The sequence below is a fragment of the Protomyctophum bolini genome (genome assembly GCF_963924005.1).
Source record: "Protomyctophum bolini genome assembly, chromosome: 23".
Taxonomy (NCBI): Eukaryota; Metazoa; Chordata; class Actinopteri; order Myctophiformes; family Myctophidae; genus Protomyctophum; species Protomyctophum bolini.
In genome coordinates this window covers 7,205,740-7,221,166 of record NC_137884.1, presented here as the reverse complement: position 1 = coordinate 7,221,166, position 15,427 = coordinate 7,205,740, and the positions used below count along the sequence as shown (strand labels likewise).

Below are 15,427 nucleotides of genomic sequence, written 5' to 3'. Positions count from 1 at the left end.
AAAACCATATACCGGTAGACACTTATTTCTGCGAAATGAACAAAAACTAGCCCGTCTGTTTGAAGTGATAACAACAATGTGATGTTTGCATGCGTGGATGTTCATCGCTCTCTTTGTTTGAACTGAACAGAACACAAGGTTTGCAGATATTTTCCTGTGCAGCAAAACAAGACGATGGACGAGGTAATATTAAAGTATAACATTTATCGTACTATGGGACATGACTTTCATGAGCGCCATGTGAACCATGGCTAATTTACTGTATGGATTGGTACTAGCAATGACAATTACATTTTTAGCGAATGGCCATTAACAACAGGCATCGATTCGACCTCAATCTAACACAAATGCCCATTGCTTCCGTTGCAACGCCAACCTGAGTTTTTTTTATTAGTTTCCCACGGGTCACGGGTGTAATGTAGCGCGCGCGCACACACGCACACACACACACACACACACACACACACACACACACACACACACACACACACACACACACACACACACACACAGAGTGAGGAGTTGGGAGACTGAGCAGATGATCATTCAGGATAGCTCTCCAAGGAGGGTGTTCTATCAGCCTGGTTCTCTTTGGTTTAGAATAGATTAGAATTATGTTTTTTCTGGTGTAGTAGTTAGACCAAGTACGGACAAGATGGACAACAAAAATACACATGCTGTTTTACATTCAAGAGACAAGACATATACATATGTGTATCTGTGGACATATAGACAGTTCCAGGTACAGTTTGAGTTTGTTATACTGCGGCACAGTGGACTGAGTTGTGTGTTTCATTTGACATGTTCATGTTTTTATGCTTTGTTTGAACTTGTTTTTGTAGCAGGAGCAGACAGAATGGGACTCTGTTAACAAGCTACTTCAGCATCATGGCTTTAAGCCGGTGTGTTTCACTGATCCTGTGGAAAATAAGAACCTTGCAGGTAACAATATGCATTCTTAGCAAAACAACAAAATAAATATAAATAAGCTCAGTTGAAATGATTCAGGTTATATTTCATTATCACCAGTTCTCTACCGCTGCAGTGGTTATCAATCTTTTCTTCTTTTTTTTTTATGTCAAGCAGCACCAAATGTATTTGTGCAGACCACCCATCTGAAAAGATTTTGTCAGGGGACCCCATATGTATATATATATATATATATATATACACATACACGCATTATTCAAGACATTTTTTAAAACAACCGATTTAAGCATATTTGTACTGCTATTTTCAAATAGCCAATGTGTATAGGGTGTGGTTAAAGAGATATTGATGCTATATATTAATAACACATCTCTACTGGGACCCCCTCAAGGACCACTGTGGTCACCGGACCCCACTTTGAGAAGCACTGCTCTACAGTATTGTCCATAGTGAGGTATTATACCATGACCATGTAGAACTAAAATACACTGGCAGGAGTCTGTTAATATTGAACACCTTAAACATAGTCCTCCCGTCAACAGCTTAATCACCATTCTAAATCAAGTCTAATGCCGTAACCAGGGCGACGGATAATAGACAAAGCTGCAGCTGTTTGTTGGAGTAGAAAGTGGTTACTAAGACAACACAACTCGGTTTGTTTCAAATATGAAAGTAATGAATAATCTATTTTGTTCTTCAGTACATGTCTATAACTAGACCTAAATTGTACATTCTATTTTTTTTTAATAATATGGAGACACCTGTTGTCAGCATTGCAAGACTGGTCTGTATACTTCACATTACACCTGCTTGCTATGTGTTTTTATGTCCTTTATACACTGTTTCTTGACTTGACACAGTTAGTTTTTATCGCAGCGATAAACTTAAACTAAGAACTACTTAGAACTAAAGTACGGTATACTATCCATTGATCTGAGCCGGAACACACGGTCCATTGATTGATCATTAAAATAAGCATGTTCTGAAAGTGACAAGTGATCACTTTCAAGATATTCAAGTGGGCCCTCAGCCAGAAAATATTGGGAACCGCTGCTTTATTGTTTGTAAATGTACGGTATGTTAAATGTCAACAAACACTTATTGCTACCGAAGGTCACAGTTAACTATGGAATCGCGCATTTCCCGTCAGTGTGTTGGTCACACCCCAGGTGAAAGAGCACGTGATAACACATGTGACATCATCAGGGATAGAGATCCCATCAGTCTGCTGTCACCCAGGCGGAGAAGGGCGAGGTCGCTTCTCACCCTAAGGTGTCTTACTGGTGTATTGTGTCTCTGTGACAGTTATAATGAAATGATTGATTCATTGTTTATTACCGTTAAACCCCAGATCTGGTTCTCCTGGACAAGGACACAGCTGGTGAGATCAGGGCGACTCTGAAGACGATGCTGGCAGACTCTGAGAGACGACAAGACCTGATCCAGGAGCTGATCCAGTCCAACAATCAGCTCAAGTAAACACGCATTCGGCACTTAAACCCTGGCATCTGTACTGTGGGGAAAGCTTTTTCCGAAAATAGCAGATTGACAAGCTCATAACACGTTGCGAGTCGCGACGCGCTGTGAGCTATTAAACACTTATTTTAACCAAAGGGAAATACTTACCCTACATTTTAAGAAACCTAAATCCAACAACAACAAAACACAGCATATTTATTCCATACTTACAAATTCAAAAACTTCTTTGGCCTAATGGCAGTGCGCACGCTAGATTTGTCAGTAATAGAGCGTCGCAGTCCCGCCCCCTTTCATGACGACACCAGGCCCAGGAAATGATTCCCAATGCATTTTTCCCATAGACATTTCAAAAGGTATTTATTTAAAGACGGTTACGCCGCGGACAAAGCCAACTTGAGTGGTGACAACTCATGACAATAAACACAATATTTTGGACCAAACAAATTCTTTCTAATTGTTTGTTCGGCCCCAAAAAATTGTGTTTGTTGTCATGATTTGTCACAACTCGAGTTGGCTTTGTACGACGTTTAAAAGGTCTTTAAATAAATACGTTTTGAAAAGTCTATGAGAAAAATGAACGGGGAATCGTTTCCTGGGCCCTGGTAGGGGGCCGGGCTGCGGCGCTCTATTGGTCCAGTGTTTTAGCTCCAGAGACACCTTCTTCCAGACGGCTTGGCGTTGGACCCTAGGAGCCATGGCATAAAAAACTAAAGAGTAATGCTGTAGTGATGCCTGCCTTAGATATTCCTCATTGGTTACCACGTTAGTTCCAGAATTGATTTTAAGATTTTACTCATGACTTTTAAAGCTCTGAATGGCCAGGCTCCCAACTATGTCTCCGACATGCTGGAACCCTACAAGCCGGTGCGTACTGTACACTCAGATCCTCAGTCAAGGCCCTCCTGGAGACCTTTTACAATCCGGGCCCCCCAGCTATGGACCGCCCTACCTGTTGTCTGTTGACCTAAGATGTGGAAAATCGGTGTCATCTTTTAAATCTCTTCTGTAAACCCTCCTCTATTAATTGCCATTTTTGTATTGTTTTGTAATTTGTACAGTATATCTGTTTTATATTTCTGTTCCTGCTATTTTATTCATTGATCTTTTATCTGCTTTCTTTTACCCTGCGCTGTAAAGCACTTCGTGACGGATGTCTAGAAATGTGCTATATAAATAAATGCATTAGTTGTTGAATTAGGTATCTGTGCCTGTGTGCAGCTCATAGCAATGCCTATTTAATAATGCAGGCACTGAGGCATGCTGACCACCTGGCCTCCTGTCATTCAATCATGTTGGTATGAGCGGAGTAGCATAGCGATACGTCTCCTTCATCCAGGGCAGGAATGAGATCGCCACGTAAAGCTCAGGTAGTCTTTTTGAAGTGCACAAGGTAAAAATTCTTACCAGTGGTGGAAAAAAGTACTTTTTACTTAAGTAAATGGCTGGAATTAAAAATGTACTTGAGTAAAAGTACAAAAGTATTGGTATCAAAATGTACTTGAAAGTACCAAAAGTAGAGAATAGTTTTCCCGAGCATGGCACGGCTGAAGCTCACCCGCTCCTTGGCTGCGGCTCACCGCTCCAAGAGATGGGTCAAATGCGGAGAACAATTTTCACTGCGGTAACGTGTGTGACAAATCGTACGACTTTGACTTTGTAGCCTACTCATTGTGCATAATGTCCCAATTTCAAGTTTTCAAATGTATACAAATCTTTTGAAAATGGCACATCTACAAGCTCACAATGTGTTGCATCGTGACACATTGTGAGCTTGTAGATCGGCTATTTTCAAATGGCTGAAATGTAAAGTGCTGAAGTGCTTAATGTATGCTTTTTAATTATAATCAAAATCTATAAAGTAACTACTAGTAACTAAAGTTTTAATAATTGTAGTGGAGTAAAAGTAAAAGTATTGGGGAGGAATTACTCAGGTAAATACCTCAAAATTGTAGTTAAGTACAGTACTTGAGTACAATAGTAGGTAGTAGTGAGAGAGAGTGATGCATCTGGTCATGTGGCTATACCGTGCCACATTTGTAATTGCATCACACTTTGCTGTGTTGATACAAAGGAACAGTGCCTGGGGGGGGGGGGGGGGGGGGAGGAGAGAGAGAGAGAGAGACAGGTGGTCTTCCTGCTGCGTCTCAGTCCACCTGGTGCTGATCAGCTGAGTGAAACCCAGCCTTTAGGTTGCGATCTCATTCCTGCACTGGCCAACCTAGATGTATAGCTATGCTACTCCACTCACACCGACATGATTGGATGGATGACAGGTGGTCTGCATGCCACCAAGCCTGCATTATTAAATAGACATGCTATAAGCACTGCACAGCGCTAATCCAACACACTCAAATTTCTTTTTTCCCCCTTTTTGCTACAGTACACCATTGTTACGTTTTAAGGCAGTTGAAAATGCAGCTCGATTTGATAGGACAGTCCCTGGATATTTCTTTTTTCTTTTCTTTTCCTAAAATCCATGACCGAAGTGGAACAGTCTGGAAGGAACACTATAAAAATTCGGCTGAGAAATGGGTACTCTCTTGTCTTCTGATTGGCTGAAAAAGTGTCACCTACCTCACTGAAAATGTATTTTCTGAGTTGGACAGACAGAGAGAGAACCCTGTGACTGAACAAACACACTATAGCAATGATTACCACCAGAATATAGTGCTTTAACCTTTTAACAAAAACGTTTTTGTACTGCCTTTTAACCCGGGAAAGCATCTGTATCATTTTAGATTTTAGCATTGGCTGTTTGTGCCGTGCTGCGAGCTTGTACATCTGCTATTTTTGAACATGTTTAAGGATACACACACACACACGGACGGACGGACGGACGGAGTGCAAAACATGCCTTCTGCTTGGTGGAGACAATCATTTTGCAGTTAACATATATCTTCTCTGAAACCCCCTGTGTTTGGTTTGTGTGCGTGTAGACTGGAAGCCCAGGAGCACATGGGCCGTGCCGCCCAGCACTCCCAGAGGGTTACGGAGCTGGAGGGCATGCTGGACGGGGTCAAGGCTAAGGTCCAGGACCTGGAGGACCGCTACCTCGGCAGCGCTGTCCAGCAGCACGGCCACGTGCACCAGCTGCAGCAGGACAAACAGGATGCACAGGTGTTCATTATATTGTGTTGTCTCAGGTTGGTATGGTTCAGACAATTCATTGTGGCACAAATAATTGTGAACAACAATTTGGGACGGGAACCCCTTATGGTGTTACTGTTTTTAATCCTTCAAGACAGGCGTTTCCACAGGGCTACCCAGCAGCATCACTAGCGGAGCTAGACTTTGTGATTGTCTGGCTCATGGCTCAAGGATGCCTTGATAAAAGTCATTGTTTGTACAATGAAACACTTTGATAAGTCAGCGCATGTGCAGCAATCATTCAATCATAACTCATAATCATAATTTACGGGGTATGATCATGAATCATGATGTATGTCACGCACACACCCTCTATAGGTGAACATTCGATTGAAATAGATGAATATCCTGCAAAATGGATATTAGTCACGTTATGCGTGGAAAGTGCTGCAATTGACTTGCTGACACAACCTGATTGAGCTACTGATTGAACTTGAGTGTGATGCTCTTTTCCTACGTCCAGAGGAATTGCCAGGTCGTGGAACAGAAGCTCGCCAAGGAGACGGAGGCAGCGGCTCAGCTTCAGAGGAAGCTGTACTTCACCGTCAAGGAAGAGGAGAGGCGATTGTCCCGTCAGACGCAGGCGTTCCAACAGATCTACAAGAGGTCCGCTCGGCAACATTCCCCAGCGGACCAGCAGTAAGAACACGTTGGAATTGACAGTGTACTTTAAATGTTGGTTTCTGAAGGACATCTGTCTCTGTGGAGTACCGAAGTCCTGACATCACTAGCTGGGTTGTGGAAGTCATTTCTCTATGGAGAATAAAATTGGGTCATCTTAGAATCGGCTCTTTGTGGTCCAAAAATAAATCAACTACCTCCCTGGCCCGACAACTGATATTGTCGGGGGAGGTGGCTCTGTATTGTTTACGATAGTCAGTCACTCATTTTCGATACAGTCTGTTTCACTTACTGGCGAAACTTCTAATGCGGCGGCACTAGTAAGATTAGCCTTTTCTTACATATCCACATATATGAGTGAAGCCGCTGGGGTATTTGTTTATTTTTGGACACAGTTATTATTTGAAGCGATTTACCTGGTTCACAAGAACCTGGTTCACAATCAGTTTATAGCCCCTGATCTAAAGTATAATTGTCATTAACTCGTTCCAGGCCATGTCATATTGTGATTATACCAGCTTGTAGTTGTTGTATATAATCACAATATATTGTGAAGTAGTCTATGCTTCTGTGTGTCTCACTACGTCTTCACCCTGCATCTATCTGTATTTGTATGATCTTAAAACATGACATTCTTTCCTCCGTGGGTGCCAACATTTTCTTGTTCTCTTGTCTTCAGGGTGTTGGATGTCATTGATTTTTACGAGACACAGATGATTCAGCTGCGTCATGAAGTGAAGTAAGATACCTCTTAAATGTATCTTTACCTTGTTGTGCCCTATATATATATATATATATATATATAATATATATACACACATACTTTTTTTTAAATGTTTGTTTTTGTGGCTTTCGCCTTTTATTTTATTATAGAGGGATAGATAGTAGGCTGACAGGAAATGGAGAGAGAGATGGGGGTGGTGACACGCACTAAAGACCGTCAAGATCGGGAGTCGAACCTGCGGTACACTGCCAGACTGGGCTACCAGCCAGGGTGCCTGGACCGCTGAGCCATGGCCCAGGCCCTACAAAAATACTATTTTTCAATAGCTAAAGCATAACATAATGGCACCAAAAGGGGTTCCCGCCCCAAAATGGGTTATACTAGGTTCAGCAAATGACCAGAAGTATCAAGCAACAAAATGCGTCAGGAATCGCACAGCATCCTATACATTACTATAAAAGTGCAATAATGTTTTCAGCAACGATACGGTATTGTATCATATGCCCAATTGGACCATTGGAATATGTTTTCTCTAGGTCCCTCAAGGGAGACTCTGAAGCATCCGATGAGGCTGACCAATCAAGCGGCCAGAAGGAGTCGGGCGATGTTACCCTGAGCTTCAAAACCATTCTAAAGGTGATCCCATGAACCTGTTGTGTCATGTGTGCATTGTTCAGCAGCGGTGGCCGAATGGTTGCGGAGCGGTCTTGATATCGGAAGGTCGCTAGTTCGTATCCCCGGACCGGCATGTTAAAATTACCACCGCTGAAGTGCCCTTGGACAAGGCATTGAACCCCTACCATGAAATGTTCTATGAGCAGGGCCTGGCTGTAAACAAGTTCTTGAGCTTAGTCCAGTTACCCTGGGTAAACATGGTACCTTTCCTTTCCAGCCACCTTCCTCATGAGCCTGACCGATGTCAGATCTTCGTGTCCGATGCCAAAGCCTGATTTTGGAGTCCTAGACCTATAACACCAATTACAAATTTTGAAATTAATTTAAAATTATTAGATTTGATTAAAGGTGTAGATAAACAAAAGTATTTTAATAGTTACATTTCGATTACCGGTATGTATATTAAACTTCAATATATGAAAAGAACATGTAACACGAATTATAAAATGAACAAGAAAACAAGTATATATCTCTGCTGCCGGGAAGAAACCTCCAAAATGTTCATTTTTCAGGAAAAGCAATACTGCCTCATCAAAGGTGTTGTGAACTTGTGCCTTTATATATTACTTGTCAATTACTTGCATGAGAGGGGGAGAGGTGGTGAGTTGGTTGCTTTAGCAGAGAGTGTGAGGGTCCAATGGTTAAGAGGTTTTGTCCAAAGCATTTTTTTACTACTTTCCATTGGTTAAAATATTTTCGAAACAACACACAGACGTAAAGGATGTTCAATAGCATTGATTTATATAAAAATAAAAATCAATCAGGACATTTTGGCTGCATAATTGCCGATACTGATGTTATTATAAAAGTAAAATAATGATCGATGTATTGGCCAAACCTAATACGTATATACAGTGTGTATATATATACATCGGGCTATAATTGTACAGTGTATGTATATCGGGCTCTAATTGAGTTTCATTCTAAAGTCGTATCAGGAGCAGCTGAAAGAGAGCATGGCCCAGAAGGAAGAGCTCAGGGCTGAGGTGCAGCACTTGAAACGAGAGCTGGAGAGCAGGTCTGTAAGTGTGATGCGTTTCCCTTCAGGCCACTGTTGATTTTGACAGGAAATGTTGATTTAGTTTTAGTCGTAGTCTTTTCATTTAGTTTTAGTCATATTTTAGACATCTGAAAGTCTTGGTTTTAGTGTAGTTTTAGTCGACTAAATGTAAGATTTTAATCTACTACAGTAGATTTTTCTGACATTTTCTTTTATTTTGGCTGGTCTTGATGGCGTTGTACTGCCTGAGTTTACACTTGGTTGCATATAGCCTATAGCTACAATTCTCACAACGCATTGCACTACGATGTATTATCATAAAGATTATACTTTAGCTATTGAAAAATAGCAGATCTACAAGCTCGTGCTACGAGCTTGTATATCTGCTGTTTTTGAAAAATCGTGAAAATATTATTTCAGGTTCCACGCTTTTAACTGAAATCTTTGCTTCTGGGAGCGGTCCCTGGAACAACATATTTTCAAATGGGGGTTGGCAGCCAATTACATATAATTTTGGGGTCCTTGACATCAGATATTGAGCACCACTGATATAGAAACATCGGTATTTCACAAAACTGTCAGGATTTAGAAGACTTTTTTTTAAATTCCGACGTCAGAAGTGGACGTGCGTGTACACTACCTAGCTGACAGTGTCACTATCTACCTCTGTGCAGGCCCACTGTTAAAGAAGTGAAGTCCTACAAACAGCACCTACGCCGTCTGGACAGGCTGATCAAACACAATAACATCGGGTAGGAAAAGCTGAGATGGTTGTTGTGTGTTTATGAATGTAAAAAAAATAAAAAAGTCCATCCTTCGGGGCGGCGGTGGCTCAGGGGTGGAGTGGCTGGATGGTAACTGTAAGGTTGCCAGTTAGAACCCGGGCTCCCCCAGAGTTAGTGTCGAAGTGTCCTTGAGCAAGACGCTGAACCCCTAATTGCTCCCGATGTGCAGGTTGGTGCCTTGCATGGTTTCCGCTGACATCGGTGTATGTGTGTGTGAATGAGTGAATGTAATGCACAATCTCTGTAAAGCGCCTTGGATAAAGGTGCTATATAAATGCACCATTTACCCTTTATACCAATAGCTAATAATACTATGTACTACTAATTTAGATACTGTACTACACTGCTGTTGACGTTTCATTCCGTTTGTTTCTTTATTTCACTTCAAATCTTTTTGCTGTTAAAGACTGCCACCGTTGAACTCCGGCGCTGTCCCTTCACTGCCAACAACAGGACCCGTTTATTCTGTTCATGTTTTGCTCAATGAAATGAATGGGCTGTCACTACTGGTGTTTAATGTGTATGATTGAATGACGGGCATAGGACCTGATTCATTCAAAAACCTCACCTAGTTCACCTGCGTGACAGTTGAACTGTGACAGTTGACACACAGTGAGAGAGAGAGAGAGGGGGGGTGGGACGCCGTACTTTTTGTTCACCACTTTATACCGCTTTATTTTACTTTATTTACATTGATCGCTGTGGTTATCTTGTTTAATGTTTGAACACCCTTATGAGTTATTTTCACTGCTTTAATAAATCCCTAAAACGCATTATTTGGACCAAGCAAATTCCTTTTGTTTGCGGAGCGGAGCGTGTCTGACAACACAGCCCATATGATCGCCTCTCAGCGACTTATTGATACATTTAATCTCCTGTAGTCGCTTTACACAAGTAGAAAAGAAAAACTTTAGCAGCCATAAACAAATAATAACCAGGATATACTAGGTATGTCTATTATATCTATATAATAGACAGGAGATTAGCCCCCCCAAAATAAATCATGAATTAAAAAAGGGGTGTGCTATGTTGTGAGCAAAATAGTATTTCCAAAACGGTCAATATCTCAAGGTACTGCTCTGCTACAGAGATTACCTGGAGGAAGTATTCATGTTATGTATTGTGTTCTGTGACTATCACCGTTTGCAGATTAAGAGGTGATGCTGAAATTGGCACCTTGGGAGCAGGAAGCAGCGAGCAAGTGAAGGAGTCTAGTTCATGCGCTCAGTATCGCCATGTAAGCAGACTTCACATCCACAAGATTATTCTGTGTTGCCTACAGTAATACCTATGCATGGATTCAAGTTCACAGTCGCCACCACATTTGGATAAAATTGGATTACATTTCCATAGAAGCCTGCATGTCTTCTATGGAAGCAACGTAGTGCACAAATAGCCGATCTACAAGCTCACAATTTGTCTCAGGAGCCTTTTACGTTGTTTCACAATTAATCACAGATTAGACAAAATGTTCATGCCGTGAAAAATAAAATTAGCTTTAATCCATGCCTATGTGATGTGATTATAGTGCTGTGACTGACAACCGATGTGTCTTGATAACTAAATGCACCCGGGCAAGAACCTTAACTTGGAGTTGTTCCCATTCAGTTGTTGAAGCAGTTGGATGCGGTGTTGAGCGGTCCCACGGCTCCGTTACGACTGCACAGGCAGATACCAACCAATGAGGAACCGGAGCTGGTTGATTTTCAGGGCCTCCTCCCTACACTGGAGGCATGGTCCCAACAACTCCACTCGCTGCAGGCAAGTAGCAGAACACACACACACACACTCTGAAAATCTCTCTCTTGCTATGTGCCGTCCACATTATTTTCTGTGGTTCGCACATGTTTTTAGTGGCAAATGCGACTGACATGCTCTCTATTCTTGACAATCTCCGCTGCTGTTTGAAAATACTGAATCAGTTGATCAGTCCCTGCTGATGCCTAACGGGACACACCCATTATACTTTACAATGGCCCGATTGGCCGACAACACTGTGGTATATTCAGGCCTAAAAGCGTTCTAAACCAGTGGTTCTCAACCAACTAAATGATGGAGAGTTGGTAACCAACCCTTATAGATCCTTAAACTCTTGAGAGCGTAAAATGTTGTGGGTCTGAGAGGCTAAATCTCATCAAATGGTGGTCCGTTGCTCAAATGCCGAATAAGTAATGGGCCTTGATATGAAAAAGGTTGAAAACCACAGTTCTAAACGTACAGAAAACCCCATCATGCCTCATTTGACTTTGGCTCATGGGTATTGGTGACGTGACAGAGTGTATTGGTGACACTGTGGTGTTTATCCACTTGTTGTGCGTCTTTTGCCAGGACCTGCACGGCTCCCTAAATAAACTAACCCTGAGGCTGATGCCATGGCAACCGTCAAACAGCGGCGGACACACTGGGAGTGAGTCCGTGAGGGTGGAGGACCTCATGCTGCTCGTGGACACGATGCTGGAGAACATCTCCACTGACGAGGACAAGGTAGAGCAGGGCTTCTCAAAGTGTGGGTGCACCCTGGGGTGCCTAGGCTCAAGTCCAGTGGTGCCTCAGAATGCTTTGATAATATTTGTAATTCATCAATGTCACTTCAGTTTAACCACTTAGCTTAGACCCTCTAATCATTAGAGGGTCTAAGCTAAGTGGTTAAACTGTACTGGGTGCGTTCTTTTTCAGGGTTACACCAACAAATTATAAAAGTTATTTTCAATCTGTCCTATAATGGATACATAAAAAATGTTCTCTCAGGTTTTCCTTGTGACATATTGTATCTTTGGGGGAGAGATTTAAATATTTACGTACCACTGATATGACAAAAGGTGCTATAAAGTAAGTTCAGGGGTGCCCTGAGCCAAAAATGTTTGAGTACCACTGTACTACTGAGGTAGAGCACCAGTCCTAGGCTACAATACAATATATGACAGTTAGAACAGCTCCACTGATGATGACAATGTACGGCAATGGCCTTTATTGTTTAGGGCTAAAGAAAGACCATTGGAATTGCATTACGGAATCTACATTTTATGTTTTTTCTAAACAGACTCCTACAGCAACACTATGGTCAACTTGGTCAAGTATTGTAGTGTTGGCAACTGCAAATACAGCAGCAACTGGACTTTTTTCTTGTTACCCGGCCACGAAAACGAACCGGAGAGAAGAGCAACACTCACATGGCCAACTTTTGTTTATACTGAGCTAACACACTTGGCGTGAGCCCTTCAGTGTATCTCCATATCTCTCAGCTGATATTTTTGATGACTTCTGCACCGAAGTGCACTTCTGCACTGATTCACAAATCCTCCCAGCTGAAATAGCTTGACCAAGGAAGTGATATAGATCTCCTTTGCTTCTTTATGTAGGTGTTTAATGCCTCTGCCTTGTGCCGGACAGGTGCTGCGCAGTCCCACCAGACACACACTGCAGTCCATGGTTTCACACTTCCAGAAGCTGTTCGACGTGCCCTCTCTGAGCGGTGTCTACCCACGCATGAACGAGGTCTACCGCAGGCTGGGGGAGATGACCAACGCCATGAGAAACCTCAGAGACATTCTAGATCTAGGTACAGTAGCTTCTGGGGGGGGGGGGGTCATCTTAGTGGCTGACAGAATGTACTTGCAACATTACAAGCCAGATACACTATATATATATATATATATACAGTATATATAACAAAATTTGTATAGCTCTGCTGTTAGGAAGAAAAATGAATGTATTAATTTTTTCGGGAGAGAAAAACAACCAAAGAAAACATGTGTTTAAAACAACACAATACTGACTCATTAAAGTTGGTATGGCGACATTATGCATCGTCAGATACTTTAATGTGTCCTTATATTATCATCACTTTACCCAAATACAGCTCAAGTGGAGTTAGGAGGTTTTTTACCATTAATGTGGAGATCTTCCGTTTGACTACGTTATTCTAATCAATGATGATCTCCATCATTTGGTGGGTGTTTTTAGGATTCAATAAAGTTTGGAGGTTTAGTTGGCACTTTTTGAGTGGTGCACCACTCCTATAGTGTCACTGTTGCGCAACACACACACACACACACACACACACACACACACACACACACACACACACACACACACACACACACACTGTGTATATATGATGATTTCTGGTGTTATAGTACACTACAGTGACAGTACAGTAGAGGGACAGGACAATGAGGACTGTCTGTTTTTGTTTACAGATGACAGAGCGCCCTCTAGTGAGGTAGTGACCCAGGTGTCCAGAGTGGTTTCTTCCCCTGAACACAGTGTTGGGTTGCAGATCAGCAGTCTGTGGGGAGACCAGTCTGTGGGGAGACCGAGACATTGGCAGGTATTATTTCATTGCATTACAGTTCCATTGATTCCATCAATGTCCGGATGTCTTCTGTGGAATCATTCCATGTACCAAAAATAGGCCATCTAAAAAGCTCAAAAGGTGTCGCCCTGCAACACGTTGGTTATTATTGGTTATTTTAAGATTAAAGAGTATTTGAAGTTGTCAAACTAACAATAGAATACCTGTTCAGTATTCCAGGAAACCCTGAATATTGCACAAAATCTCACAGAACACTGACTGACTGACTGACTGACTGTGTGTGTGTGTGTGTGTGTGTGTGTGTGTGTGTGTGTGTGTGTGTGTGTGTGTGTGTGTGTGTGTGTGTGTGTGTGTGTGTGTGTGTGTGTGTGTGTGTGTGTGTGTGTGTGTGTGTGTGTGTGTGTGTGTGTGTGTGTGTGTGTGTGTGTGTGTGTGTGTGTGTGTGTGTGTGTGTGTGTGTGTGTGTGTGTGTGTGTGTGTGTGTGTGTGTGTGTGTGTGTGTGTGTGTGTGTGTGTGTGTGTGTGTGTGTGTGTGTGTGTGTGTGTGTGTGTGTGTGTGTGTGTGTGTGTGTGTGTGTGTGTGTGTGTGTGTGTGTGTGTGTGTGTGTGTGTGTGTGTGTGTGTGTGTCCAGTATCATCCTCAAGGTGAAGGAGCATGAAGAGTTCTTTGCAGCTTTCCATTCTCTGGTTGTGGAGATGTTGCACACCCTGGGTAAAGAATTCCCTGACACCACATAATACCACATTTACACGTTTTTCTGTGTTGGCCACATGGGAAATGTCTGTAGTTTTGTACCTAACTATGCATACCGTCACACAGTCAAAGTAAAATAGGGCCTAATTAGTTAATGTATGTTTCTAAATTTACTCATAGGAATAGTCCCTGGCACAAAATCTTTTCAGATTGGCATCTGTGGCCAAATACCTATTCAGTTGGGGGTCCTTGACATGAAAACATTTTATAGCCGATCCTTTCTTACACCACCTGTTTTCTCCTGTCAGGAGTCAGTCTGCTGGATGACATCATGCCTGCTCTGAGGTCCTTGAAGCTTCACGTTCAGCAACACTGAAGCGTTGCTGTTTGAATGCTTTCTCTGTTGGGTTTGATAGTTTGTTTTTTCAATTAAAGATTTTTACACAACCTTTTGATTACCTTTAACCTTTTAATTAATCTCTTAACATGTATACTTTGTCAATAGAAGAAATAATCAATCTTACTTAATATTCATAAAGTTTTTCTGAATGTTATCTATTTTTCTTGCTGAATGTTTGTTTGCTCATTATGACATGCCCCAAATAGGGTTAATGTGGTTATTAATAGAACACAAACGTTTTGGAAACTCATTGCAAGAAAACAAATTGGAATTGACAATTGATCGGGGATACGATAAAGAAACGATCTTTACTAGAGCTAGGTACCAAAAGTTACTTAGTACCAAAGTTAGCCAAATGTTGCTCTTTTAGATAACTTTCTCTGCTGAGTGTAAGCACACACATGTATCTTCGGAGATGTAAGATGATGTCTGAGTGTAAAAGAGGTCAACACAGGAACCGAAAAAATTACTCATCACTTCACGAAATTAAATGGTTAAAGGACCACTTCATGCATTTTCAACATATCGTCATAAAGGACCTCTAAACTAAATCGCATACACTGTGTCCACACGGGCAGATGCAAAAGATACAAAGCTACACAGCATATTTGTAGCTGAAGTTGAAACCAGTTCAACTGTTTAGTAGCAGCTACAAAC

The 15,427-nt window shown here is 41.9% G+C and overlaps 1 protein-coding gene across 4 annotated transcripts; it reads left to right on the top strand.

Annotated features, from left to right (window-relative positions):
* cep70 (centrosomal protein 70) lies at positions 1–14,817 on the top strand. 4 transcript variants are annotated; one of them, XM_080756935.1, is made up of 16 exons: positions 1–183; positions 846–942; positions 2,282–2,405; positions 5,346–5,526; positions 6,020–6,195; positions 6,857–6,916; positions 7,438–7,537; positions 8,506–8,594; positions 9,251–9,328; positions 10,511–10,598; positions 10,970–11,122; positions 11,690–11,845; positions 12,752–12,920; positions 13,561–13,691; positions 14,309–14,388; positions 14,679–14,817. In XM_080756935.1, exons 1-15 carry the CDS (start codon positions 175–177, stop codon positions 14,333–14,335), a joined length of 1,638 nt encoding a protein of 545 aa, XP_080613061.1. In that variant the 5' UTR covers positions 1–174; the 3' UTR covers positions 14,336–14,388; positions 14,679–14,817. The 4 variants fall into 4 exon arrangements, with proteins under 4 accessions (XP_080613061.1, XP_080613062.1, XP_080613060.1 ...); XM_080756936.1 differs by having other exon boundaries at positions 843–942; positions 8,515–8,594; XM_080756934.1 differs by having other exon boundaries at positions 843–942.
* The last annotated feature ends 610 nt before the right edge of the window (positions 14,818–15,427 follow it).